At 42.7% G+C, this 26,975-nt stretch overlaps 1 protein-coding gene across 1 annotated transcript in view; it reads right to left on the reverse strand.

Moving 5' to 3' along the window:
• LMBR1L (limb development membrane protein 1 like) overlaps positions 1-22,176 on the reverse strand; it is a 43,183-nt gene extending 21,007 nt beyond the window's left edge. Inside the window, exons 1-3 of the mRNA XM_075265563.1 lie at positions 21,931-22,176; positions 9,389-9,473; positions 3,565-3,598 (exon numbers count right to left, since the gene is read on the reverse strand). Of these exons, the coding sequence (XP_075121664.1) occupies positions 3,565-3,598; positions 9,389-9,473; positions 21,931-21,996 (185 nt within the window). The 5' untranslated portion in view covers positions 21,997-22,176. The remainder of the gene's footprint in view (positions 1-3,564; positions 3,599-9,388; positions 9,474-21,930) is intronic.
• Positions 22,177-26,975: the final 4,799 nt, after the last annotated feature.

Raw genomic sequence — 26,975 nt, forward strand, 5'->3', positions numbered from 1 at the left:
TCCTCAGCACCTAATAAGAGTTCTATGCCTAAAAATTTGCCATGTGAACGTACCCTCACGTTGCGCTTCTTGAGAAGGTTATGAAACAATAAGACAGCTGCTGTGTTTTAATAGCACCAGACACGTCAATGGAAGCGTTCATGTCTGGACTCTGAGCCTAAGCGTACAGGACGGTAACAAATCACCAGGTTATTACTCTGTGTGGAAACAGCAAGCTGTAAAAACATATTCTTCTAAGAAGAGACTTCAAACATAGCATCCTATTGACGTATCAGGACAGAAGACAAAGAGGTACCCCTCAGATCTGTATGCTATTCACTACAGGACCTATGATGAGAACAAGGGTCAATAAAAGGAGTCAACCAGTACCGTACAGCACCATGGGAACCATCTAACCCAGGTGAGGTAGAGGATTAGAGACTATACTGAATGATCTGCCCCGTCCTGCATTATATAGGCACACTACTGATTTCAATGGGCAATATGCAAACACAAGCATTTACTGACCGAAGGATCAGACCAAGTACAGTTAGGAGAACACTTCATGAACAGCTTATTACAATAGGATCCTTCTATCCAATCGAAATGGTTCAAAGCAGAGAAGCCCTTTTCTCAGAAATACATGTCCTTTTGATAACTGTCCATTTCCTGCAGTGTTTTTTTCCTGCAATGTGTAAATGAAATCTCATTCACATGATCGGGATATAAAATGCCCCATTTTTTCAGCTGAGTTTCACTATGGCCAACAACACTGAGCTTCCACAACATGTGGCCTCAGACTAAGGGACATCCTGATGAACAATGAGGAAGGCACTTGTCTTCTAAACACTGGCATAACATCTTACAAGGCTGCACAGATCTTCATTCTGGGGGGTGCACAGATCACCCACCTCATGCACCCCAGGTTTTAGGCTGCAGTACAGTAAACCCTCTTTAATTAGGGCACTACTCATTTAGGTGGGCGGCTTGAGTCACCAACAAACAAGTCAGTGCGGCAGGATTGTGACATATGGGAGTGAATAGACCCACATGCCAGCCTTATGGCTTATAAACAACAGCTGACTGACAGAACTGTGCCATAGAATTGTTTAATAAAAATCAGCTCTGCTAAATATTCAATAACATTCAGACAACTCTGTATGCCTCCTCCACAAAACCGTATTCGCCTCCTCCGCTTAGCCTTTATAGTGAAGTGAGTGAGGGGGCAGCTATTACATGTCACCAGTCGTGTACATCTTACAGAAATTTATCAACCCCATTACACCACTTTTCTGGTGCAATGACAGCAATGTAGCTATAAAAAAATTATTTTTGGGTTGTTGTGGCGTGGTAAAGTAGTTTTTAATCATCTCCCTCAGCTCCTAAGGATTATATCAATGATGCCAGAAATGTCAGTATAACATATCTGCCTATTATTTGCATGACACGACTACAGTCCAGCACACTCACTCAAGTTTTCCATTACTGCACTCCAACATTTTTTTTTCCTTGCAGATTAGAAGACATAGGAAGAGATCACATTTCAAAGACGTCTTAAAAAGCCAAGAACTATGAAACGCAGTGAAAAGGATTCATACTCAGGAAAATCCAGACAATGACAGAACTTGAGAAGCGTCATGGATCACAAAGAAAGGGAATGACACAAAGAAGTGGTGCCCTTTATTGAGACTACTAATAAATCCCTAAATAAATAGTCACCTAGCGCGGCTATGAGAGGTTCTGCTGATGGAAAAGATTAAAGTAATGATAGAAAAAGAAATGAAATGTAAGAGCCCATACATACAGGCAGGGTTAACAAAAAGTGGCCAACCACCATGCAGTAAAACCAAATGCTTTTTTGTCTTAAATGCTACGGTTCAGCCATGTGGTTACAAGTAGGGTCACTACGTGACCCATATTCACCAATCACTGAAATAAGTGACATTCGTAGTATAAATCTGCACAAAGAGCTGACAAGGCAGCAGAATTAAAAAAATAAATAAAAAAAGACATTTTCCACAAAAAAAAAAAAAAAAAAAATGTTAGTCTATGTTGCAGATTTGCCACAATAAACTCCATGCACAAGTACCTCATCTATGTGAGCAAAGGGGACAAACATGTAGCCATAACTTTATAGTAGCCATGTTGCTGTCCAGAGCATTAAGTAGACACATACAGGGTTAATACAACATCAGCTGTAAGGAGTCAGAGCGATGCCAAGAACAGCATAGCAGCAAGCTGAAAGTCTAAACCCAAAGCAGGACTGCGTGGCAGAGCAAAGGCCAGTGACATAGGAGGAGATCAACAAAGATGACAACACATAGTTATCACATCTCTGTCCTAGCTGGACAACTTACTTACACACGAGAGAACACAGTACAAGCACTTCTTCATAATACCTGATAAATCATTGAAAAGTCTTAGAACTATTAACCCTAAAAGTACAGAAAGGCCAAGAACATTAGGGATCTGATATCCTCTTCTATTGGGTGCCATTAATAATATGCTAATTATATCACCTTACTATGGCCGGACACATATTGGACCCAACACAAGACACCATGAAATGTGAACAGCAACAGTGTCCACATCTGCTACAATGACCATTCATCCTCTTGGACATTAAGCGTCTACTTTTCAATCACATTTTATGGTCCATGGCTATAAAATCAGGAGGGGAGGGTGGGGGAGTGTTTGGTGGTATATAGATATCACAATTCACAGCAGCACCTGGCAAACAAAGGGTCTTGTTTACAGGAAGCTGCTGGGGACAAATGGACTTCAATCTGTCTGGTGTGTATTAATCCCAGCGTCATTGCTAAACAAAGGCCTCTTGGAAGGTCGGGCATGAGGCTAAAGGGAGCAGCCATTATTGGGTTGTTTCACTGGAATCCTGTCTTAAGACGGGCTTGCACATTCCAGTGAGCGCCCTCTATTGGTTTGCAACAATGAGGCAGCAACTGTCTTCCTAATTACATCATGGAAGGCAGATTTGCATATTCTTCCCATGGTGTGTATTCAGGCTGAGCAGCCCCCTTTCCAGCTATTGTGACACTGAAGATGGGTGACAGCAGAGAATAATAAAATCCTGGCAGTTTGCTAATCCGTCACCATTTTAGCTTTCTAGTTCTGTAGCTCTGTGACCCGAGATGTGTTGCCCAACCTAGCTGTGCAGCACTGCCCTGTATTACTATCTTAGACCACCCTCCAAGCCTCCTGCGCCTCCCCACCACCTGTAGTAACCTTGTTAGTCACAGGATAAGCCTGTAAAACTAGTAATACAAATACGTACTGTAAAAGGCTTCTTTCTGCTTCTGCTATTTATAGCTGGAAAGTACAGTATATATTATATACATGCAGACAAATCTGTGCAAGTTCTGGAGACAATGCCAACTATGTGCTACTGCAAGCAGTGCCAAAACACACAAGAGAGACATGGACACTTGTCTAAAAAGGGCAAACATTCATTAAACCAAAGAAAACACTCCGGTAAATATTTGATTTGAACCATTGCATATTAACCATTACATGACAGATTCTTCATTCTGCTACACTTCTACAAAAGGGGGAGAAAATAAAACTCACGCAATTCTGTTAACAGCGGCATCTTCGACATCAACTGTAAGAAAACAGAAAGCATCGATTAGCTGTAATGAAGGGCAGGCTACACCTAGATGAAGCGTACTTTATAAAAAAAAAAAATTCTCCAGTATCCAAATGAAGATCAGACACAACCTTCAATTCTAACTCTTTGCATCCTTCAATGGATGCTGCTCCACTGACTCCAGCACAGATGGAAATTTTTTTTCTCTAGCCCCCAGCGGTTTCTGAGCAATCACTTCTGTTAGAGTAGAGCTCCTAATTAACATATTGGGGGCCAAAACTATCAGGTGGGCAGTCCCAGATTATCCGATCCAATCCAAGATGGTTCTGATTGTAGAGAGCATAATCATCATATTGGGTGCTGAAACCAACTACACTTATTGGTTGGTAACAATGGGGGCCAGAGGGGAAGAAAAAAAAAATAACTGTGCCAGAATCAGTGGAGCAGCGCCTATTGAAGACAGCAAAGAGTTGGTGAAAGGTCTTTTTTCAATTTCATCCCATTTAACATAGTACATAACATAGTACATTTCTATTTTATACTAGCTGGTACCCGCGACTTCGTCTGCGGTGATTGTAGAAGTGGGTATACAGGTGTGGGTAAGGTTTTCGTACTGTGTATAAGGTATGGGATATGAAATGTAACTTTGTATCTTGTTTTTGCTATAATTCAGAGAATACGTGAGACTTTTGTGTTGCAGTTACTTTGTATTTGAGCTGCTATATATACGGTGTTTTGAGAAACTTTACATAGTGACTTTGGGACAGAGGTATTTGAAGTTAACCCTTTCCCGCCGATGGCATTTTTTGATTTTCGTTTTTGACTCCCCTCCTTCTAAACCCCATAACTTTTTTATTTCTCCGCTCCCAGAGCCATATGAGGTCTTAATTTTTCCTGGGACAAATTTTTCTTCATGATGCCACCATTATTTATTCTATATAATGTACTGGGAAGCAGGGAAAAAATTCAGAACGGGGTGGATTTGAAGAAAAAATGCAGTTCTGCGACTTTCTTAGGGGCTTTGGTTTTACGGCGTTCACTGTGCAACCAAAATGACATGTCCCCTGTATTCTGTGTTTCGTTACGATTCCGGGGATACCAAATTTATATGGTTTTATTTACATTTTGACACCTTAAAAAAATCCAAAACTGTGTTAAAAAATTATTTTTTGAAAAGTCGCCATATTCCGACAGCCGTAACTTTTTTATACATGCGTGTACGGGGATGTATAGGGCGTCTTTTTTTGCGGGAACGGGTGTACTTTGTAGTTCTACCATTTAGGGGAAATGTTATTGCTTTGATCACTTTTTATTCAAATTTTTATCAGAATCAAAACAGTGAAAAAATGGCGGTTTGGCACTTTTGACCATTTTTCCCGCTACGGCGTTTACCGAACAGGAAAAATATTTGTATAACTTTGTAGAGCAGGCGATTTAGGGCGCGCGGATACTTAACTTGTATGTGTTTCACAGTTTTTAACTACTTTTATATGTGTTCTAGGGAAAGGGGGGTGATTTGAATTTTTTATCCTTTTTATTTATTTTTTTTAGATTTTTTTTTACTTTTTTTAAACTTCTTTTTTGCATTTATTAGACCGCCTAGGGGTATTGACATGGGTGGGCAGTGTCGCGGATTGTCAGAGCGGTGGGGGTCGGCAAATATGGCTGCTCCGGAGCGTTATAGAGCGCCTCCTGGAGTATCGTTAAGGTGAGGGGCAAAGTGGTAAAGTATATGTATATGTGATTGTGTGGGGTTAGGGGCGAGGCTGCAGAGGGCAATATGAATTTTGTGGCTTGCTATGGTCCAAAGTGTGTGAGATTGCAGAGATGGTGGTGTGAGTTTGGGTTTTGTGAGGGTCCTGGCACAAACGTATGTGCGCTATTGTGACAAAAAGTAGCCTATTGTTTAATCGAGTGTAATGACTATGTTTGTGGAAAATTTCAGCCAAATCGGTGGAGCGGTTTTTCCGTGATTGAGGAACAAACATCCGAACATGCAAACATCCAAACACACAAACCCACAAACTTTCACATTTATAATATTAATAGGATATTATATTGATGACTATGTAAACATTATTAGGTCTACATGGAATGTAAATGAACCATATCCAGTAGTTATAAGACGCTCACAAGTTGTCCCGACGTATCTGGCTTACTGCTGATCTATAATAAGAAATGCTGAGCAAAACAATACACTGTTCCAAGTAGAGCTCAGAAGTACAGCAACCTGAAGGAGAACCTTGACTGACATGACTAATAACATGACTGAGGTTATTGAGCAATCTGTACCTTTGCCCGCAGACTATAAGGCTGGATTGACACTTAAAGGGGTATTCCTATGAACATAATCATATCTACATTTGTAGATAATTAAAAGTTAAACATTTCTGCAATTATAAAAGTAGTTAAAAATTCTGCAGAGTTTTAAAGATTTTCTCTATTTTAGTGGTGACAGTATGTTTTTGTTTTTTTTTATCGGTTGCCACAAACTTTCTATGATCTGGGACTTGTCAGGAACCCAGCCATGATTTTCTTATTGGTAGCAGGGTCATCAGACAGGGAAACTACACGTATGAGAAGATATCCCGGCCACAATAAGGAAATCATGGCGGATTTTCTGACCTTAGAAAGGTCCTGCATTCATGGACGGATCCACTGGAAACCGATCAAGACAATAAGACTGTGACCACAAGATATTCAGAGAAAATCTTTAAAAATCTGCAAAATGTTTAATTACTTATATTAGCAAAAATGTCTGACGTTTAATTATCTACAAATTTAAAAGGAATTATGTTTGTTGGAATACCCCTGTAACTGTCTGTAGCATTTTCAAGGTATTTTTGTTTGGCATCCAGATGTTAGACTGAAGTCAAAAATAAAACACGCTACACACAAAGGGGCAAAACTGGTGTTAAAGGGACAACACTGAGGCGCATGTTTGGTGCAAAGCCCTTTCTTACACCAAACGTGTATCTCAAGCCAGCCACTGTGCCAACGTAGCAAGTGTGATTTATTATAACCCACATCAGTTTTCCTAACTGGCGTAGATTTCCATGGTGGCGCAGTGATGGAAGACACATGTATGAAGTGGCCACAGCCTCTTTAGAAATCCTTGTCCTTACGTCAGTTGCACAGTTTATCAAGACCGACGTACAATATGCCAGTCTTAATAGGATTCTCTACCAAAGTTGAAAAGCATTAGGGAAAAAAAATAAAAATTTAAGAAGTGATAGGAGCTGTAGTAGTTAGGGAAAATCCAAATCTAAAACTATTATCTTAACTTGACATTCGCTAGACACTGGTCTTACATGTGCCCCCCAGAGCTTATATATACTGTAGATATAGCCCCTAGTGTTTATGTTGAACACGTACAGTCCCAAGGTCACCTTTTAGTTTGCTATAGAACCAGTGAACGTATATAAAAGGAGTTATGCACGTTAGGGCTCATTCATATGGGGCAAGAAGGGGCGGATTTTCAGGTCTATGAGATAGAGGTCTATGTAGACCGCTAGCATTCTTTTTTGCGGTATGTTCCCACTCACGCAAAAAAACGAGCTGCCCTTTCTTTAGGCGGATTCCGCTGCTGATCAAGCCGTGGCGTCTGCCTTGCAACAATATCCTCCGGACTACGCCCATTCATTGTGCCTACTCCAGAGCGGGAATCCGCGACTGTCAGAATCTGCCACAGTCGCATTTTGGTCCTATTCTGACGCGGCTTCCTGCCCAAAATTAGGACCAAAACACGTGGTCACTAGCCTCGTGTGAACTATCCCTAAAGCTCTGGGACCCAGACACTTTCAGTAACTGACAGCTATTCGCCCCAGCTTATAACATATGACAATGGAAGATCGGGCACTGAAATTCAGTATAAAAAAGATAAAAAGAAACTTTGGGTGGGCACTCACCAATCAGTAGGCAGCATGGTCTTCTTAAGATAAAAATAATGAATCTTTATTGAAGTATATAAAACAAGTCCTCAAAAAAAGCGTTTGGTACAACGCGAAACGGCTGTTGCCTTTTTCTGCCAGAAATGCTATCTCTCCCTCCCTGAGGACTTGTTTTATATACTTCAATAAAGATTCATTATTTTTATCTTAAGAAGACCATGCTGCCTACTGATTGGTGAGTGCCCACCCAAAGTTTCTTTTTATCTTTTTTACATCATATGCTGTTGTTCTAGGGTGTGTCAGCACCACCGTTTTTTCAGTAGTTCCGATCTATAGGATTACTCCAGTAAGTTGTCTATATGACTACACCTTTGGAACTGGCTGTGCCGTCTACTCTTCTTTTTCTGCAAGTACTGAAATTCAGTATGTCTGATCCCTCACTCCTCTAACAACAACCCCTATTCACACGCACACAGATAGTTAGCCTGGTGGTGCTGGAATTTACTTTTCTCTTGTGTATTTGGGCTACTTTAGTGTGTCATATGTATACAATCCATATATTATAACTATACAGCAACTTTTTAGGAACATGTGAAGAAATACAGAGCCTCAAATCTGTTGTATCTTCATGAAAAATCTGAGTTTTAGGTCTATGGCTATATTCAGAGGACTGGGTTTGTTTCTCACCCCTGGATATTAAAAAAAAACAAAAAACAAAAACAAAACAAAAAAAAAAAAACACAACACAGGCAAATCAATCTATTTTTACATCTGAAAAAGACAGACTCATTGATTTCAGTTGGATCCCCTTTGTCCGTCAGAAGGACACCACATTATAGGTGGCAGGCAGAAATATTTAACACAATTGGCACTGGCCTCTTCACAGTTACACAAGAGTAAGTTGCACCAGAGTCCAAGCTATTGCAAGACAGCAAATACCAATGATAATATAATATACTCTGGCGATAGTGAAGAATTTCTCACGTTCATTAAAAGGAGTTTGTCACCAGAATCCTGCATATCATCCCAGCCCTGTAGACATATTGGCCAACGACAGCTGAATCAAACAATTTCCCTTAAATTATTGTCTCCATTGACCGCGATAACATAAGATATAAGCTTGCAACAAGGGTGCTGGGAGTGGCTCCAAAGACGAAAATAGAATGACCTCATTGCTCCAAAAAGCCAATATACATATTGTCAAGTCCAGCGATGTCTTTGCAATGGAGACACTGATTTGTTTAGGGGAAAACACCATTTCATGACCTTAACCTGCGTTGCTAGGTTGATAAGCTGGGTTCTGCTGATAAACTCCCTTTAAGGCTAATGCCCCACATTGCAGAAAAGTTTGTTTTTCTGTTGCAGCTTTTCTTTCAGTTTTTTGAGCCAAAGTGAGAAGTGAGGTGACCAGAAGGGAGAAGTATAAGAGCTATCTTTATATTTCCTATTCCTTTTGTAGCCACTTTTAGCTTTGGCTCAAAAAAACACAGCAAAACCTGCAACAACAAAAAAGTAGTTTTTATGCAACATGGGGCCTTAGTCTACAGGGTTTTTCAAGACTTTTTAAGTGATGACCTATCCTTAGGGGTCCGACACTCAGGATAGCCTTGGATCAGTTGTTTAAAGTGGCAGTGGTACGCCTTGAGTTCTGCTTGTGCGTCACAGACCATGTAACATCTCATTCACTGGTCACATGACCTGATCGCAACTTAGTCCTATTCACGTGAAGAAATAGGCTGTCATGCTCAACCAAATACTGCAGACTTTTCAAACATTTGATCGACCAGGGGCCCGGATTTCGAATCTTTTCCTTTCTTTAGGACAGGCCATCAATTAAAAAGTTCCAGAAAACCGCTAAACATTTTCATATCAGGCTTTATTTCATATTGCGTGTTACCAGGACGTGGGTACTGACCTGTGGTGAAATCAGCATGCTTCTTGAATTTGGTAATGACCACATACGAGAGAAGGTAGAGAGAGGAGAAAAGCAAGGTGCAGATCTGCCAAGAGAACAGGAACAGGCTGTTACACGGTTTTCCTATTACTGTGGGTGGTACACATTATTAGTGCAAAACAGGATGCAGATGAACATAAAGAACTGCAGGTAAACACAAGATTTGTCAGGAAGACCACATTTCCTTCTGTTTTGTAGTAGAGCTGAGAACTACTATACGAGTAAAAATCAACAACATGCTTTAACACCATTAACAGACATATAGGATGTTGTGTACAAGGACCAGGACATAAATATAACTGGTAAATTCATTCAACTGCATTGCAAACATACATAAACCTAAATGCCATGCATTAAAGGAGATGACAGTCCTTAGCTATTTTTAGGATGCTAAAAAGATAAAATACAGAACCATATGTTCTCAGAGCTGCCGACTGCAAGACAAGCGTGATAAACAATGGCAGGCGAGCAATAAAGGGTAGACGCAAACGTGATCAGACTCACTGCTTCATGTCTTTCACACCTCTTTGGGAATCACCCGCTACCTATTCTGTTCCACAAGTCTTTGCTTTGTTCTAATTCAATGTGATAATGTGGAAGTTTTTTTCATTGTATTATTATTTCTTCCAATAAAAACCAAAAAAGTGATTAAAAAAAAAAAAAAAATAAAAAAAAATAAAAAAGGGCATTTAACCGCTTCTTGTTACAGCAGTACTTTTTCACATCCTGAGACAGTGTCCCTTTCCTATGGATGGGAATAGGGTCCCACTGGCTCTCTCAGGAACATTGTTGTTGTGGCGCCTCCTCACTGTATGTATGGGATTTCCTACTTCAGAAAGAGATAGCGTACTACTAGGTAACATCAGCATGACTAGTGTAGTCCAAACTATGGGGTCCCTACTGATACTGAGGGACTGCAACACCGGTAATCATTTTTACCAGTTTTGGTGATACGATATTGTTGTTTCAAGAATTTTGTTTTACTCGATTTTAAGCGAATCTCTTGGCCTAAAGGACTGACTGCACCAAACGGAGGGTTGGAAGAATCTTATAAAGTGTCTGGTCTGAAGCAGCCAGGATGAAGGGACAAAGAATATTGATAAAATCAGTCCAGAATGGCCAATGACCTGAACATGTATAAATTGAAGCTCCATTGACTGCCTTCTCTCTACCCACGCTAATAAATTGGATTAAAATGACAAAAAGGTGGACTCGTATTTTGCCAGAGATACTTCTGACACACGAGGGTCACACAGAGTAATATTTAAGGATTCTGCTTCACAAAGTACTGGCAAAGTTCCAAAGGCAGTTCCCTTTTCCTGATTCAGATGTGGAAATGTTTCCTGGAAAAACCTGAAACAATAGCTTTGATTTTTATTACAATGCCTAACACTCCAGGTTTTTGTCAAAACAGCATGAAAGAGGGTGGAATAAATAAGGTATTGGATTTTAGTTTTATTTCTGCAATTAGACTATTCCTGCATATTAATAGGGTATCCTGGTCACAACAACAATATAGGGGTTACTTCAACCGATAATGTTTTTTTTTTTTGCACCCCATTCATTTCAATGAGACTGCCAGTGATGGTAGAGCTCTGTAACTTGCCCATCATTCTTGTGATCGGTGGGGATCCCAGTGGTCAGACTTTCACTCACTACAAACTGTAGCAGCGAGTGTAGATACTGCAGACTTCAATGGGGCAGCACTGTAGTATCTACACTCGCTGTTACAGCTTACATTGCAAGCCAACATCTGGGCTCTCCTGCAATGCCTCAGTACCGTGATTTTTGCAGGGTGTTTGGGTGGGTCAGGCCCCTGCACATCTAATATTGAGGGCCTACCCTAAGGAAAGCGGATAACCCTATAATTGTCTCATGTATAAGATCCATCTATGAAGTATTCTTGGGGTTTGGGAGTCCAGAGGACGGGTCTACTCAGTAACTGACAGTGATCTCTGCACATTCATAAAGGGAAGGCTGTCAATCACTATGGAAGACCGCCCAAAGGAATTCTAAGTCAGGGATGGGAGAAAAGACTTCATATACAAGTTGGACTCAATATTTTTCCATAAAACTATATATCAATCAATCTGCTGAGCTCCTCCTGTTTTATAATAATATGCTGCCAGGAGACTGGACAGCATTTCTGTAGTGGCAGGTTTCCTTTATGCTATACCATATTGATTTCATTATAAGTACTGTGTATGTGTCACAGTTACAGTATTTGGCCAAGAAACAAAACCTTGAACCCTGGAGGATTACGGAAACTTTACTCAATGGATGAAGTGCAATCCTTGCCATTTCACAGTAATGGTAGGATTACAACACAGAAAACTACATACGTCAGCTCATCTTATACAGTTGGGAGAGACACGACAACAAACTGTGATAAATAGTAACGGATACAATGTAACATAATGAGGGGTGTACGAATGGTTTGTGGGGTTCGCTTTCTTGTATCCCTTATTACCATAGAAGTATATTCCATATACACTGCATAAAGCATTATGTTACATTCCACTCAGTATACTATATATTGTTCTAAGTATGATGCAGATTGAAAGTCAATCTCCAGAGGTCACTTATCCAGCAAACCTCATTGTGCAGCACACAAGCATCTAATAGATTATCCACCGCTGAGACGCAGAAGAGATGATATATTCATTGAAATTCAGGCCCATCACAGACTGTCTCGGACTGTGAACACATCAGAGGATTCTAGCCAAGGCAGGATAGTAGCAGAGATGTGGTGACCTCCAGCTGTCTGATAACAGGACACAGCAATGCAGCAAGACATAGACCAATCGGAAAATGCTCCTGACTGCCTGCCTGGATCTGCTGAAGGCTTCTCTCTGTCCCCTTCTCCTTACACATCATTAAGGAGGAGTTATTAGGATCTATTAAGACTACCAGGTTTCAGGTTTTTAAAACAAAAAAAAAAGATACAGAAGGGAAGAACACTGAAACCTTCAACAGATCCTACTAGTTTCAACAAGACTGGACAGATAGAAGCAGTAAAATTCATGTAAACATATCCGGAGCAATGGTAATATTTTTGTGCCTTCAGCACCGCTATCACAAGTGCCCAAAATGTGTACCTTTAATTTTATGTAGATTGTGAGCCCCATATAGGGCTTTTTTTTTTTTACTATCAGTATGTCTTTGTAGAATGGGAGGAAATCCACATAAACATGGTGAGAACATACAAACAACTTGCAGATGTTGTCCTTGGCGGGATTTGAACCCAGGACTCCAGTGCTGCAAGGCTGCAGTGATAACCAGTGAGCCACCGTGTTTCCCTAAAGTGTATCTTTACTGTGCGCTCCCCTGACTGGATGCTATAGTTGTCATCTGGAGAAGAGAGAGGGGCTAAGAAGCGCCCAGAGCACTGCAAACAAGGGCTCCATCCTGAGAACTTACCATCATGGTACCACACATTTGTTCTTAGATGGTGTTGGTACATAAATCACTTTATTAAGAAATTCTGTAAATGAAAAAGATAAAAACATCCTTTGTACTTGTGTTGGCCACTAAAAAGATCTCTTGCGAGAGTCTTCAGAGATCTATTGGTTCCATAAGCAGAAGGTATCACGTATAAGAAAGGATCCAGGATTGAGCTATCTAGACAGCACAAATGTGAAGTCCAAAAAGAGACGATAAAGGTATGTAGAGAATTTGACTACTCAGCATGTATTATCCCACCAGTAATAAGATCTTCATGTCTGAACCGCTGCCGATTACTTCATCGCTGAAATAACCATCCTAAGAACTCTGAACAAGAGACAAACTAAAGCAGGCAGAAATTATAAGTAGGGTTTGGGGCCCATGTAGCTCAAAGAAACCTTTCACAGAGGCACATGTAAGCTTCAAGTATTGTAACATATAGACCCATAGTCTACTATAGATGGAGCAGGCCAGGTTTTCTATTTGCCTCCACATAAAATCTGAGTATTATTTAATAGCATGAATACAGACAATTGTAATGACAATAAACATGTGCCCTGACCTTCAGCGATCAGACCTTCAGCAATCAGACATTTATGTAATATCCTTGGATACAGAGTAAGTACCTAAGGTGGGAAAACCCTTTTAAACTCTATGTTTTGCATAGAAGATAGTGGAAAAGATTCCAGGAAGAAGCCATTAGCAACCTCATAAGATAAGACTGCGTATCATAAATGTTCTAGGGCGTCTTGTGTACAACATTTAGGAGACTGGTGCAGGCAGCAGTAGGTGAGACCAGGTCATTCATACTCATCTGCCAAGGTCTGTATGAGGTCAAATAGCATACACCGCTTTATCGCAACTTGTCAGTATATAAAGCCATACCGATTCATAATGATCTGATATTAGACTGGATAAATAAAAGTTCCTCACAGATTGTAAGATCTGGCGAGCAGGGCCCTGACTCCTATTGTTTGTTATGTTCTTTAATTTGTCACATTGTAACACCTAATACTGTCTGGTCATGTGTCCTCCGATTTGTACAGTGCTGTGGAATATGTTGGCGCTATATAAATAAAGTTCTTATTATTCTGTTAATAACAGAACCATCAGTATAGCTATAAAGGCGGCCATACAACCAACAAGTATCCCTCCTGATTTCTCCATAAACATGTACACTTGGCTTGGGCAAGTCTGTATGTGCTTAGAATGACAAAAGTGGAGAAAGTCACTAGCAGACACCTCAGGTGGTAACAACTTATGTCCAGTCATAAAATAGGCATCCCAATTATCCATGCCAGATCCTTCTAGCTCCTCATCAGAAGTCTTCTGGCTGGGCATCCTCAGTCCTACAAGTGTCGAGTGCGGGAAGTATTTTTAGTATACTTTTTTGTACATGTAACTAATCCTGCAATAGTTCCCACACGATCCAATGGCTACTTTGTGCAGGATAACAGACTGGGGCAGATAACCATCAACCAGTACTTGTGCCAAAAACTGAGGTATATGCTTATTACACCTCATTTTCTATGCGTTTTAGACACTTTCTAACAGTTTCTCCACCTTGTACGACAGGTGAGCAGGGCTTAACACGCAAAATTGTGAAAACATTTTGGAAATTGTGCCAAAATTCTGTTGTGTAAGTGGTTTACTAAACAGTATCAGACGCTTTAGAAATCAGTGGCTAAAATTGAGAGAATATTAGTTTATCCGCCCCTCCGAGTTACACCATCTCAAGCAGGGTTAAGAATGTGCCAGTCAGCAAAATCTTATCCAACAGACCGTCTGCAAGATGTCACAGAAGAGACCGAGCAGGCAACAATTGTGCACCAAGAACATGACGGGATTGTATCAACATGGAAGAGAATCTCTAAGGAATGTTTCCAGCATCTTAATGAAATCCAGGCCACAAAGAATTGTCTTAAGGGCCAAGTACACAGTATCTTAGGTTGCATATGTTTACTGCTAAATTGATTTTTGTGGTATCCTATGACTGTAAACCAGCCTGACACAGACCAAGTGTATGACCCATGATGTCTACTGGTTACAGCAGTGTTTCCCAACATTTTCAGACTCAGGGCACCCCTACCAAATAAACTTCAGTTTGGGGTTTATTTTGTAAGCAAGGTTTTTGTTTCACTTCCTCCAAAGTATGCCGATGTAGTTAAAACGGCACATGCAGCCATTTCCCCAACAAATTGTTGGGGCACCCCTGGGGACTCTCTGCAGTACTCCAGTTCAGAATACCAAAGAAAAGTTCAATGACTGCTGCGTACCACATATAGGATAATTCTGTACAAGGTGCTTTTTTCCATTTGCATGTTCCAACTCTAGTTGAGAATTGCTGTGTTACACGATGCAAGTTTAGGTAAATATCATAAAAACTTATCACAAATTAGTAAAAGTAGTTAAAGGGGACATGTCGCAAGTAAAATGTAGACAGTATGGAGGCATCATGTTAAAGAGCAGGGGAGCTGAGCAGATGGATCAATAATTTGGTCAGAAATGATTCAGGATAACTTGTATTCACCACATATCACATAACCCTGGAAACGTACAATTTTTTAGAGTAAAAAGAGAAATCTGCCGAGACATATGGGAGACGGCAGGACTCTGTCTGACCATGGCTGTCAGCCATACATTGAGAAGTTTGACTATGGAAAAATAGGAGTTGGATGTTTGGTCTTAACTCCTTAGCCCTTTTGATCATGTCTTTGTTCCTTTAACTAAGGCTAGGCTCACATCTGCATCGGGGTCTTTGCCGCAGATTCACAAAAATAAAATTTTTTTTAAAAAAATCAGTGGAGAGAAAAGTCTTGCACGGAGGATTTTTTCTCTGCCAGTTTCTGTATAAAAATACAGGAATCAAGACAGATACCGGCGTACCTCATTGTAGTCTATGGGGCCCATGAGTAATCACTGCGGACCCCAACAATGGAGAATCCGGCGCACCAACCTAGCCTCATCCATACGTACTTAAAGCACTTTCTAATATAATGATCGGGGGGGGGGGGGGTTGTTGTTTTTTTAATACACCTCCCAACAACCCCTTTAAATCCACAACTAACCAAAATTCACATGTAGCAATGTAGTACTATGCAACTTCCAGTCACAGCTGAGCAAGATCTGCTAAATATAAATGAACTATTTCGTCAGTGACTAGAATGATTGAACAATGTTAGGATGAAGCCATTTTTCAATACTTGCAAAGTTTTGTATGATATGAAAGCGAAGAAGCTGAAAATTGGGTTGCAACAAGTGCTATAAAATCTGCCTAAGATAGAGAATAGCCTGTACAATCAGGGTCCAAAGGCTGAGAGGACAGAGCACCATGACCAGTGAGCAGGACTTCTCTGAAAGCCATTAGATACAGCCTGCCAATAGATTATAAAGAGCTGATGCTAGTGGGTAAAAGTTCAGTCCAACAAACCACACTGCACCAACCAAGCCGGAGAGGCCAATGTGCACTGTACTTAGGATACAGACTCTCGTTGTGTAACATCTCCTATATATAGAACATGTAAATATTGACAACTAAATACTTATAGCACTGCTATATCCTGGACGTGTCATCTAGGGGTAATCTATTAGAAATGCTATATACCGCCTCTGTCTTAGGCGTGATGCACACATCAATGCCATTTTCACAGTCCTAATGTCAGACCGTTCAAGTCCACAGAAGGGACGTAGTCACGTATTTAATGAATAACGGCCATTATAAACCCATGAATGCCTATGAGTCTAGTCACACAACTGTCAGTTTTTTGGCAGTGAAACATTATTTATGTAAAAATCATCCACACGATGTGATCAAAGCCCACAGTATAAAGTGACCTGTGCTGCGGGTGTTATACCTGCAGAATGTCAATTGTGAAAGTTTCACGGCCTTTAGTGATAAAACACGCTGCAGAAATTCCCTGACAGAAACTCTCCAATATATGAATCCCATGTGGCCTTCCCTAAAACTACATGTACACTAACGTCTGCATCGTACAGTCCGTAGGAAACGGCACATGAATAATATAATGGTCCCTTTAAATTCCTGCCGTGAGCTTGGACTGTAATTTTGCCTCGGGATCAAAGCCCCCTACGAAGACCCATGACCATATGTAGGAGGGTCACAAAAAATAATGGATAATAGGTGAGTGTGCTAGCCATGAATAGCGCAGCTAGCACACTGACAAAACATAGGATCGTGTGCATGCAGCTTGCATGCATGCAGTCTGGCCTCCCAAACCATCTGGATGACAGTCATCAGTATTGCCACACTATAGATTTTTTTTTTATTATTTAATCCATTTTGATTGGGTTTTAAAGGGGTTGTCCCATCTCAAGGATCCTATCTTTACTGGTAGCTTATGTAAATTGAAGACTGTTCCTAAATATATTGCTTTAGAAATTCTGCTTTGTTTGCCTGCTATGTGAACTTAGTCCTCCCATTGCTTGCACAGCGTTGCTATAACCACGGACCTGTGGGATAGGACAAGTGAGTCCCTTACTCAGCGCTCTTGCGAGCAGGACAATCAGTTCAGCTAATTATAGTTTGCTGATAAAGCAAAACTTTAAAAAAAAAAAGTCTGTTATCCCTCTATATAAAACACACATATGACACAGAGTCTATTCTGTACAAACATGTGCATATTATCTGACCTGCATAAGTATTGTGAGACTTCTGTGTCTTTCAGCAAGGGGGGGTGGGTTTAATGCAGGAAGTGAGAAGAGACAACAGGCAAAGCTGAAACAGTGAGATGGGAAAACCCCTTTAAATAAACAGTGGTGATACAGAATCAAGAAATATTTGCGGAACAGTTTGTGACAAACAAAATAAATAAAAAAATAAATGGTATAAATTATCGTCAACAACAAGGAACTAGGGAAACATTTGTTATGTCTGACAGAGTGGTTGCAGTATAAAGATGAGCCGTCTGTGCTGCGATGGAGGCTACCCCAGCGAGACCATTCCCTTCCATTGCCACCAGGTAAGCCTGCCTACATCAGTGCCTCATAGGTCTGCCTACAGGGACAAGAAACAACTGGGGGTGGGGGAGCACAAGAAAGTTTTTGATTTACAGATAATTAAAGGTGTCAGAAATTAGAACTTGAAATATCTCTTTGTGACAATTCCTTATGCGAAAATAAGTCTAATACTTAATACTAATACTTAATAAGGCCCATGGTTCAATACTGAGGATGACCATGGTAATTTAGAGCTGTCAACGGGATAGTTAATATGACTAAAGGTGCGTATGTGGTACATTGTTGACAACCAAATTCCCACACCAATAAAGATGGGGGGGAGGCAATCGATGTACTGTATTAGAAGGTGGCTGAAGGAGGAAAGATTTGGGAGTCTCGATTGTCGTACACATGATAGCATCATAAAGTTGTTTTAGATTAGTAAATTGCACAGTCATGTTATAAATTTATCACAATACTTCAATTCCAAAGGTTAATATTAAGGGGCCTGTAGTAGCAAAGAAGCTATCTCTCACATGATAATAGACTTAAGGGTTTCTGGGGCACAAAAACCTCCTCATCTGACACCAACAATCATTGTACAATCTGATCTATAGTCTATTTTGGTGTTGGATATTAACAATAAGTCATCTTTTGGACTATTTTAGCTTGCTTTTTGGTATGGACTTGCTGCCACGTGACTGTATAAACGTATATTTGCAGATGCACAAATCTACTCAATAAACAGGTCATGAGATTCAAAGCAAAACATAAGGCATCTACACACTACAACCGGTAACATAAATGACACTATATATCCCGCTTGTACATAGAAAGCTCAGAACAATGAAGTGAAGCGTAGCCGGTGCAGGCAGATGACCCTGTTCAGACTATATGAGGCTGAGTGACGTTTGTGGAACATTCCCAGCTGCCCTACGATCTGTGACACCTTCTGAGTGCAGGAAAAGCAGAATCATTCTGCCTGCACCATACTTACTGATAAGATAGTGGATTATACTATAAGGTCACAACCAACACTTCAACAAAGATGAATTACTTATATACTGGACATCTCTAAATACTCCTTCATGTCCCCAGCATCAGATTAAAGCTCCTTGATAAAACCAGATTTGTAGTTCATTTGGCTTTCTCTCTACAGCACCAACCTATTCTGCAGCAGTGCACAGACATTGTCATCACTGACTGTCCTTAACTAGGGCTCTTAATCTATATTCCCTATTAGTATGTCTTAGGGTAAGTTCACACTACAGTGTCCGTTGCTACTGTCCGTTCAAGATTTTAGCAACGGACACTAGCTGTGTCCGTTACAATTTCCATTAATTTCAATGGGATTTCATCTGTTGTCAGTTTGTGTCCATTTGTGTCCTTAAGGGTCCGTTAACAACCATGTCCGTTTTTTCAAGCGGACAGAGAAATCACACATGCAGGATTTTTTTGTCCGTTTGAAAAAATGGACAGAAAGTGTCCGTTTTTTATTTAACATTGAGGTCTATGGGCAACGGACATATAACGGACAGTAACTGATGGCCATCAGTTACAATCCGTTATTTTCTGTCCGTTTATTTTCTGCACAGAAAGCATAAACAGCAAAAAGAAAAAAAACGGACAGTATAAAAAACAGACACTAAATGGATCAGTTAAAAAAAACGGACACATTAACATCAGTTAGTGTCCGTTAATGTCCGTTATGATAGGTGTCCGTTTTTTTTCTTTTAATTGGACACCTTCATAACGGACACCAACGGTAGTGTGAACGCCCCTTTAAGGTAAGTTCACACTGGGTTTTTTGGACCAGAACCTGAGGCGGAGGCTGCCTCAGGTTCCGGTCCAAAATAGGGGTAGCTGCGACTGGATGCCGATGCACTGCACCAGCATCCAGTCACGCACTCCACTCCGGATTAGGCCCAAATGAATGGGCCTAGTTGGGAGGGAGTGTCTTCAGGCAGATGTCGCGAGGCGATTCTGCCTGAAAGAATGAGCATGTTGCTTCTTTTTCTGGGAGCCAAAACAAACTGGCTCCCAGAAAAAAAAAAAAAAAAATCACCTGATTTCAATGGGAGCCTTCTTTCAGTCAGGATTTTGAAGCGGATACGGCCTCAAAATCCTGACCAAAAAACTCTGTGAACTTACTGCATTCACACTACGTATACTGAAGCTTATTCTGAACGTAAAACATGTTCAGAATAAGTGGCGTGTAAAGCAGCTCCATTCATTTCTATGGGAGCCGGCATACGAGCGCTCCCCATAGAAATGAGTGGGCTGCTTCTTTCACCATGAGCAGTCCCATTGAAGTGAATGGGAAGTGCCGACGTGTACGGCTCGGCATGAGCAGAGCTTGCCGTACACGCCGCCACTTCCCATTCACTTCAATGGGACTGCTTGTGGTGAAAGAAGCAGCCCACTCATTTCTATGGGGAGCGCTGGATTCACACAGGTGAATTCAGTCCAACAGGCTTTATGGCAACCAAATTTCCCGGACTGAACACTGAGCAGTGCCCAGACTCCACGCATCATAGTCATCTACTTACATATAGTGAAATTATGAATCCAGTATGAGAGGAGCAGAGCTACAGTATACCAATGTCCCTGCTATACAGTGAACAGAGCCTGCAGCCTTGGCCCATTACATGAAAAGGAGCAGACTAACTTTTAGCACCGTCTCCCTTTACATCTTCCAGTGGCTGGAAAGAACTGATCAGTGAGGGCCCAGATATCAGACTCCCACCGATGAGATACAGAAGTCCTGGCCACAAGATAGGTCAACTGTATCTCATTGGTATAAAACATGATGTGGGGGTGGGCAAAAAAAAAAAAAAAAAATCTCTTCGATGACACAAAATATTTTGGGTTTTTTGTATTATTTTCTAAAAGGACACAAAAAAACCATACAAATGCTGGTCTATTTGTACAAGGTCCTAGAATGACTGAAAACTGCCATTGATTCCAGACATGTGACCTACTTTAAAGCCCTTCTCGACTATCATAGTGTGTCAATGTACTCCGCAGAGGACTCCATATCCTTTCTAGGACAATGGGAATGATTATTTTGGGTAGCCATTATTCCCATAGCACAAGGTCTCTTTTCTATGATAAGGCGACGGCTCGGATCATGAGAAATGCTATGAAGCAGCTACTTGCAGCAATTTCTACCTTCTCTTACCTTACATATCAGAGCATGGGCCTGAAGCTTACCCTTCCCAGGTATTGTCAGCGTCACTGATATTTACCTAAGCCCAGTTACGTATACAGGAGCACCAAGCTGTCAAAGTGACTTGTCACACATAATACCCGGCTCTGCAGCGTGGCATGGCTGGTAAATGAGCCAGCAACAAGTGGAAGTAAACAGACAGTACTAGAGCCAAGAAGATGGCATGTGTGCACACACAATATCTGGGATCATCAGAATCAATTCAGAGAATACCCGGGGAGAATCGACTGACATTTACTATCACGTAGCAGGATTTGTAAGACACAGAAAAGGTGAAAAGATTGTCCTTACTGGTTTTCTCGGTTTAGATCCCTCTTCTGGTTTCTACTTACAAATAACAGTGAAAAATACTGATCAAATACTGACAGTGTGAATTTGGCTTTAGGGTATAGTCACCCAGCAAGTCGTCATGTAACACAAGCCAAAACACGTCACTTCACAGCAAAAATATGCTTTGAAAACCCAAAAAACTCTGTAAAAATCAGACATTTATTTCACTTGAAACAGGATCCGTGTCCCATGCACTTATACAGGTAGTAAAGGAATATAATCTGGAGGATTCATCCTCCCCCACCTCAAATTCTACAGAGACCTATGACCCTGTCCCAGGGCCCTCAGCAGACAATGGTCAGTAACCATCACAGGCAACATAACACATCCTCTATGACCTTTAGGAACTCTGTAGGGTAACATGATGGAGCACTACAGGTTGCAGCATACACACGGACTGGGTTTGGGGGGCATAGCCACAGGTTGTTGCCCCTCTTACATAGCTAGAGATCCCCCATTCGCAGTCACACACAAGCACTGGGAACTGAATGGGTTAACACAGACCCCTCCCAGGGCAGTTTAACAATTTAAAGCCCGCACTCACGATGCATTCCCGGACCCACTCGTGGAAAAGCTGCTCTCTAAGCGACACATCTTGATCAGCTTCCATCCTCCGCCAGCATGGCGCCCCCCCAAGCTGGTTCCACACCCTAAGGAGAAAGACTAGAGGGAAGCCGGAGCTCCCCGACCACTGCCCGCACTTCGCCTCAACGTCCCCTCCGCCGAGCTGTGACTGCACCTCAGGGCCAGTATCTGGTTACATTGGATCTCCTGTCGGCTTCACACGCCCCGCCCATTTCTCCACCTATGGGATTGCCCGGAGACAGGGAACTTCACTGTGATTGGTGGAGTCAAGCGCTGACGCAGCTAGTAACGGTTGGGTAATGCGTGCGGCTGGCAGGGAGGCATTCAGGGCGCCTCAGTAACCTGGCAGGAATACCAGCCGAGCTGTTGTGTACGACACACTGCCTGTCTGAGAGGGCGCCTCATTGTGTGTAGTCATACCTGACCTGCCGGGGCAGTCTATGGCTGACGGAAATATCCATCTAGTTCAGGCATTCCCTATCCACGGGCTGTGCTAGGGCATTCTGGGGTGGGAGAGGGGTCTACCATTAGGCTGAGGCTCCACGGGCTGCAGTGTTTTGGGTGCTTTAGAAATGCAGCAGAAATACAATGCTGCGTTTTACAGTAAATTAGATTGCATGCCATCTGATCTGTGTGTTATGGAAAAAAAAACTTGTGTTTTCAGGAAATCGAAACATTATAATATCTACTAGCAGTTACCCGTGACTTCATCTGCGGGTTGGCGGTGGCGCTGAACTGCTTATATTTCTTGTCCCCCCATCTCTGCCCCCAGTTTCTTGTCTCCCCATCTCTGCCCTCAGTTTCTTGTCCCCCCCTTCATCTGCCCCCAGTTTCTTGTCCCCCCATCTCTGCCCCCAATTTCTTGTCCCCCCCCATCTCTGCCCCCAGTTTCTTGTCCCCCCCATCTCTGCCCCCAGTTTCTTGTCCCCCCCATCTCTGCCCCCAGTTTCTTGTCCCCCATCTCTGCCCCCAGTTTCTTGTCCCCCCATCTCTTCCCCCAGTTTCTTGTCCCCCCCCATCTCTGCCCCCAGTTTCTTGTCCCCCCATCTCTGCCCCCAGTTTCTTGTCCCCCCCATCTCTGCCCCAGTTTCTTGTCCCCCCCATCTCTGCCCCCAGTTTCTTGTCCCCCCATCTCTGCCCCCAGTTTCTTGTCCCCCTCATCTCTGCCCCCAGTTTCTTGTCCCCCCATCTCTGCCCCCAGTTTCTTGTCTCCCCATCTCTGCCCTCAGTTTCTTGTCCCCCCCTTCATCTGCCCCCAGTTTCTTCTGCCCCCAATTTCTTGTCCCCCCCATCTCTGCCCCCAGTTTCTTGTCCCCCCCATCTCTGCCCCCAGTTTCTTGTCCCCCCATCTCTGCCCCCAGTTTCTTGTCCCCCATCTCTGCCCCCAGTTTCTTGTCCCCCCATCTCTTCCCCCAGTTTCTTGTCCCCCCCCATCTCTGCCCCCAGTTTCTTGTCCCCCCATCTCTGCCCCCAGTTTCTTGTCCCCCCCATCTCTGCCCCAGTTTCTTGTCCCCCCCCATCTCTGCCCCCAGTTTCTTGTCCCCCCATCTCTGCCCCCAGTTTCTTGTCCCCCCATCTCTGCCCCCAGTTTCTTGTCCCCCTCATCTCTGCCCCCAGTTTCTTGTCCCCCCCTTCATCTGCCCCCAGTTTCTTGTCCCCCCCCCTTCATCTGCCCCCAGCTTCATGTCCCCCCCCCCCCCCACATCGGCCCCAGTTTAGTTGGACTCACCGTGCCACGCTCCCCCGCCGCTCTCTCCGCTCGCTCACAAAACAATGGTCAGGAAACGGAAACCTGCAGGCATTTTTCAAACCCATTCGTTTGAAAAGTGTCTGGCCGTGAGCACCGGTGAGTGTTTTATGCTCTCCGTGGCAAAACTTTTTTTTTTTTTTTTTAACCAGACACAAAGTTGAACACGCAGGACTTTGTGTCTTGTTTCAAAAAAACGGTTTTGCTGCGGAGAGCATAAAACGCTACCCGGCACTCACTTCTGGACCCAGTCTGACAGGTTTCCGTCTTCTGTCAGCAGAAGACGGAAATCTGAGAACGGGCACCGAACACCGGTGTGAACCCAGTGTCAGAACTCTGCTCTGTAACTTAAAATGATCTTCCACTTTGTTGTCGATTTGCCATTGCTCACTTGCTTCCACTTTTTAATAATATCACTCACAGTTATTAAAACGTGGACACATGTGAACAATGGGACTGAGTCAAACACCTGCATTTAATAATTAAGTGGCACATCCCAATAGTTTTTTCCATGTAGTACATGTTCTGAAGTACACGCCAAGCACATTGTCAAATGCCAGTAACACTTTATTTACACAGATACCATAAAATGCAATTTTGAATCAAAATAGAATTTTTCATAAGGAAAAGCATAAACATTGATAAATTAGACTGAAATTGTAACCCAAGCAGAATATTATATGTACAATATCTCCTAAAAGTATAAGCTCATTATGTGCACAAGTGATACCTAATTATTAGGACTATGTCTACTATGACGTATATTAATTAATTTACCAAACCTGAAAAGTCCAAAAATAATAATAATAAGAAAAAAATTATTTATATAGTGCCAACATATTCCCCTGCACTGTACAATTTGTAGGGTTCAAGTAAGATACATAACAAAGAAATAGTCACTTCACACAATGGGACTGAGGGCCCTGCTCGCAAGAGCTTACAATCTATGAGGTAGAGGGGGTGACACAAGAGGTAGTCGGGCCGGCATCTGAGGTCGCATTGCTTATACCGTGGTCAGACAATTTTGTAATAGAGATTACTGTCATTACACAAACATGAAACTGTATGAGCTGTCACCAGTCGTTTCCTTTAACATGTGGATGGTGCCTGGACATATAAAGTTAGCCTGAGACGGCATCATATCATGTGGGGTAATGTAGGAGCTGGAACAGAGGAGGGTTTGTGTTAGGGATTCTAATTACAGTACCGAAGGGTTTACATTAGCAATTGTGATAGGCCTGTCTGAAAAGATGTCTTTAGTTTGTGCTTGAAGCTGTAGAAATTGGGAGTTAATCTGATTGTCCGGGGTAGAGCATTCCAGAGAAGTGGTGCAACTCGGGAAAAGTCTTGTATATGAGCGTGGGAGGTTCTGATAATAGAGGATGTAAGTGTCAGGTCATTGAGTGAACGGAGAGCACGGGTTGGGCGGTAGACAGAGATGAGGGAGGAAATGTATGGAGGTGCGGCATTATGGAGAGCCTTGTGGATGAGAGTGATAACTTTTTATTTTATTCTATAATGAATAGGCAGCCAATGTAGTGACTGGCACAGACCGGAGGCCTCGCTGTAGCGTCTAGACTGATAGATAAGCCTGGCCGCTGCATTCAGAATAGATTGTAGAGGGAAGAGTTTAGTGAGGGGAAGACCAATTAGTAAGGAGTTACAGTAGTCAAGGCGAGAGTGAATCAGAAAGACAATAAGTGTCTTTAAAGGGGCTCTATCACTAGGAAAAGTCATTTTTAACTAATCACACCTTTGCATAGCCCTTAGAAAGTCTATTTCACACCTACTTTTTGTATGTAGATTGCCTCAGTGGTCTCTGAATAAGTCCGTTTATATTCATATGCTAATTAGACTAGTGCACGATAGATGGTGCACACCTCTCTCTGCTGTTTTCTATGGGAGGCTGCTGCTGGGGCTGCTGATGACTCAGCTTCCTGTTTGCTTCACACACATAGATAATGGGAGAGACGAGTGCTGCTGGGAACTTCCTGAGCTGGCTAGAGGCTCATTAGCATATTAATAAAAATGGACTTATTCAGACACCACTGAAGCAATCTACATAGAAAAGGTAAGTGTGGAATAGACTTTCTAAAGTCTATGCAAGCATGTGTTTAGATAAAAATGACTTTTCCCAGTCAGGGCCGGCTCCAGGTTTTTATGGGCCCTTGGGCGACAGAGCCTCAGTGGGCCCCCTTGTAAAGGAGGTGGGGGAGTCGAGACACTGTGCGTTGCAGATGAAGCGAGTGACGTCATGCAGGAGTGTGGCGTCACCAACGCCATACCTCCCAATCTTTTAAAGAGTAGAAAGAGGGGCAAAATGTGCGGCGCGCTCTTTATGTTGATTCCACCCATTCTCATTCATTTATTATGTGCTCCCACACAGTATAATCCTCCTATAGTCACCTGTAAATTATATGCCCCCCCTCCATCTCTCCCCCAGTTTCATATACACCCTTCCTCTGCCCCCAGTTTCATGTCCCCCCTCCATCTCTGTCCCCAGTTTCATCACGTTCTCCCCCTTCATCTGCCCAGTTTCATGTCCCCCATCTCTGCCCCAGTGTCATGCCGTTCCCCCCCTCCCCTTCATTTGCCCCTTCAGTTTCATTGGGCCCCCTCCATCTCTGTCCCCAGTTCCATGCCGTTCTCTCCCCACCCCCTCCATCTGCCCCAGTGTCATGCTGTTCCCCCCTCCCCTTCATTTGCCCCCCAGTTTCTTTGGGCCCCCTCCATCTCTGTCCCCAGTTTCATGCCGTTCTCTCCCCCTCCCCTTCATTTGCCCCCCAGTTTCATGGGCCCCCTTCATTATGTTTCACCTTAATATGTAATACAAAACAAACACTTACACTCACCTTCTATCACTCACCTTCCCTCGTTCCCCCGACGCTCCTCTCTCCAGTCACATACGCGATGCAGGAGCTGTGAGATCAGCTCCTGATTAGCTCCGGCCCAGCTTGCGTGTGTAGGCGTGATGCGATGACGTAATCGCGCCTACACACGCAAGCCGGGTCGGAGCTTTAAAGCAGGAGCTGATCTCGCAGCTCCTGCATCGCGTATGTATTCCAGCTCATCGGCGGACGGACGCCGATGAGCTGAAATTGTGATAGGCAAGTGCCGGGGGGCCCCCAGAGGCTCTGTGGGCCCCGGCACTTGCCCGACTATGCCGTGCGCTGACGCCGGCGCTGTTCCCAGTGATAGAGCCCCTTTAATGTATCTCTGGTAAGGAAAGGGTGTATTCTGGAGATGTTTTTGAGGTG

Source organism: Leptodactylus fuscus, chromosome 2 (assembly GCF_031893055.1).
Source record: "Leptodactylus fuscus isolate aLepFus1 chromosome 2, aLepFus1.hap2, whole genome shotgun sequence".
NCBI classification, from domain to species: domain Eukaryota; kingdom Metazoa; phylum Chordata; class Amphibia; order Anura; family Leptodactylidae; genus Leptodactylus; species Leptodactylus fuscus.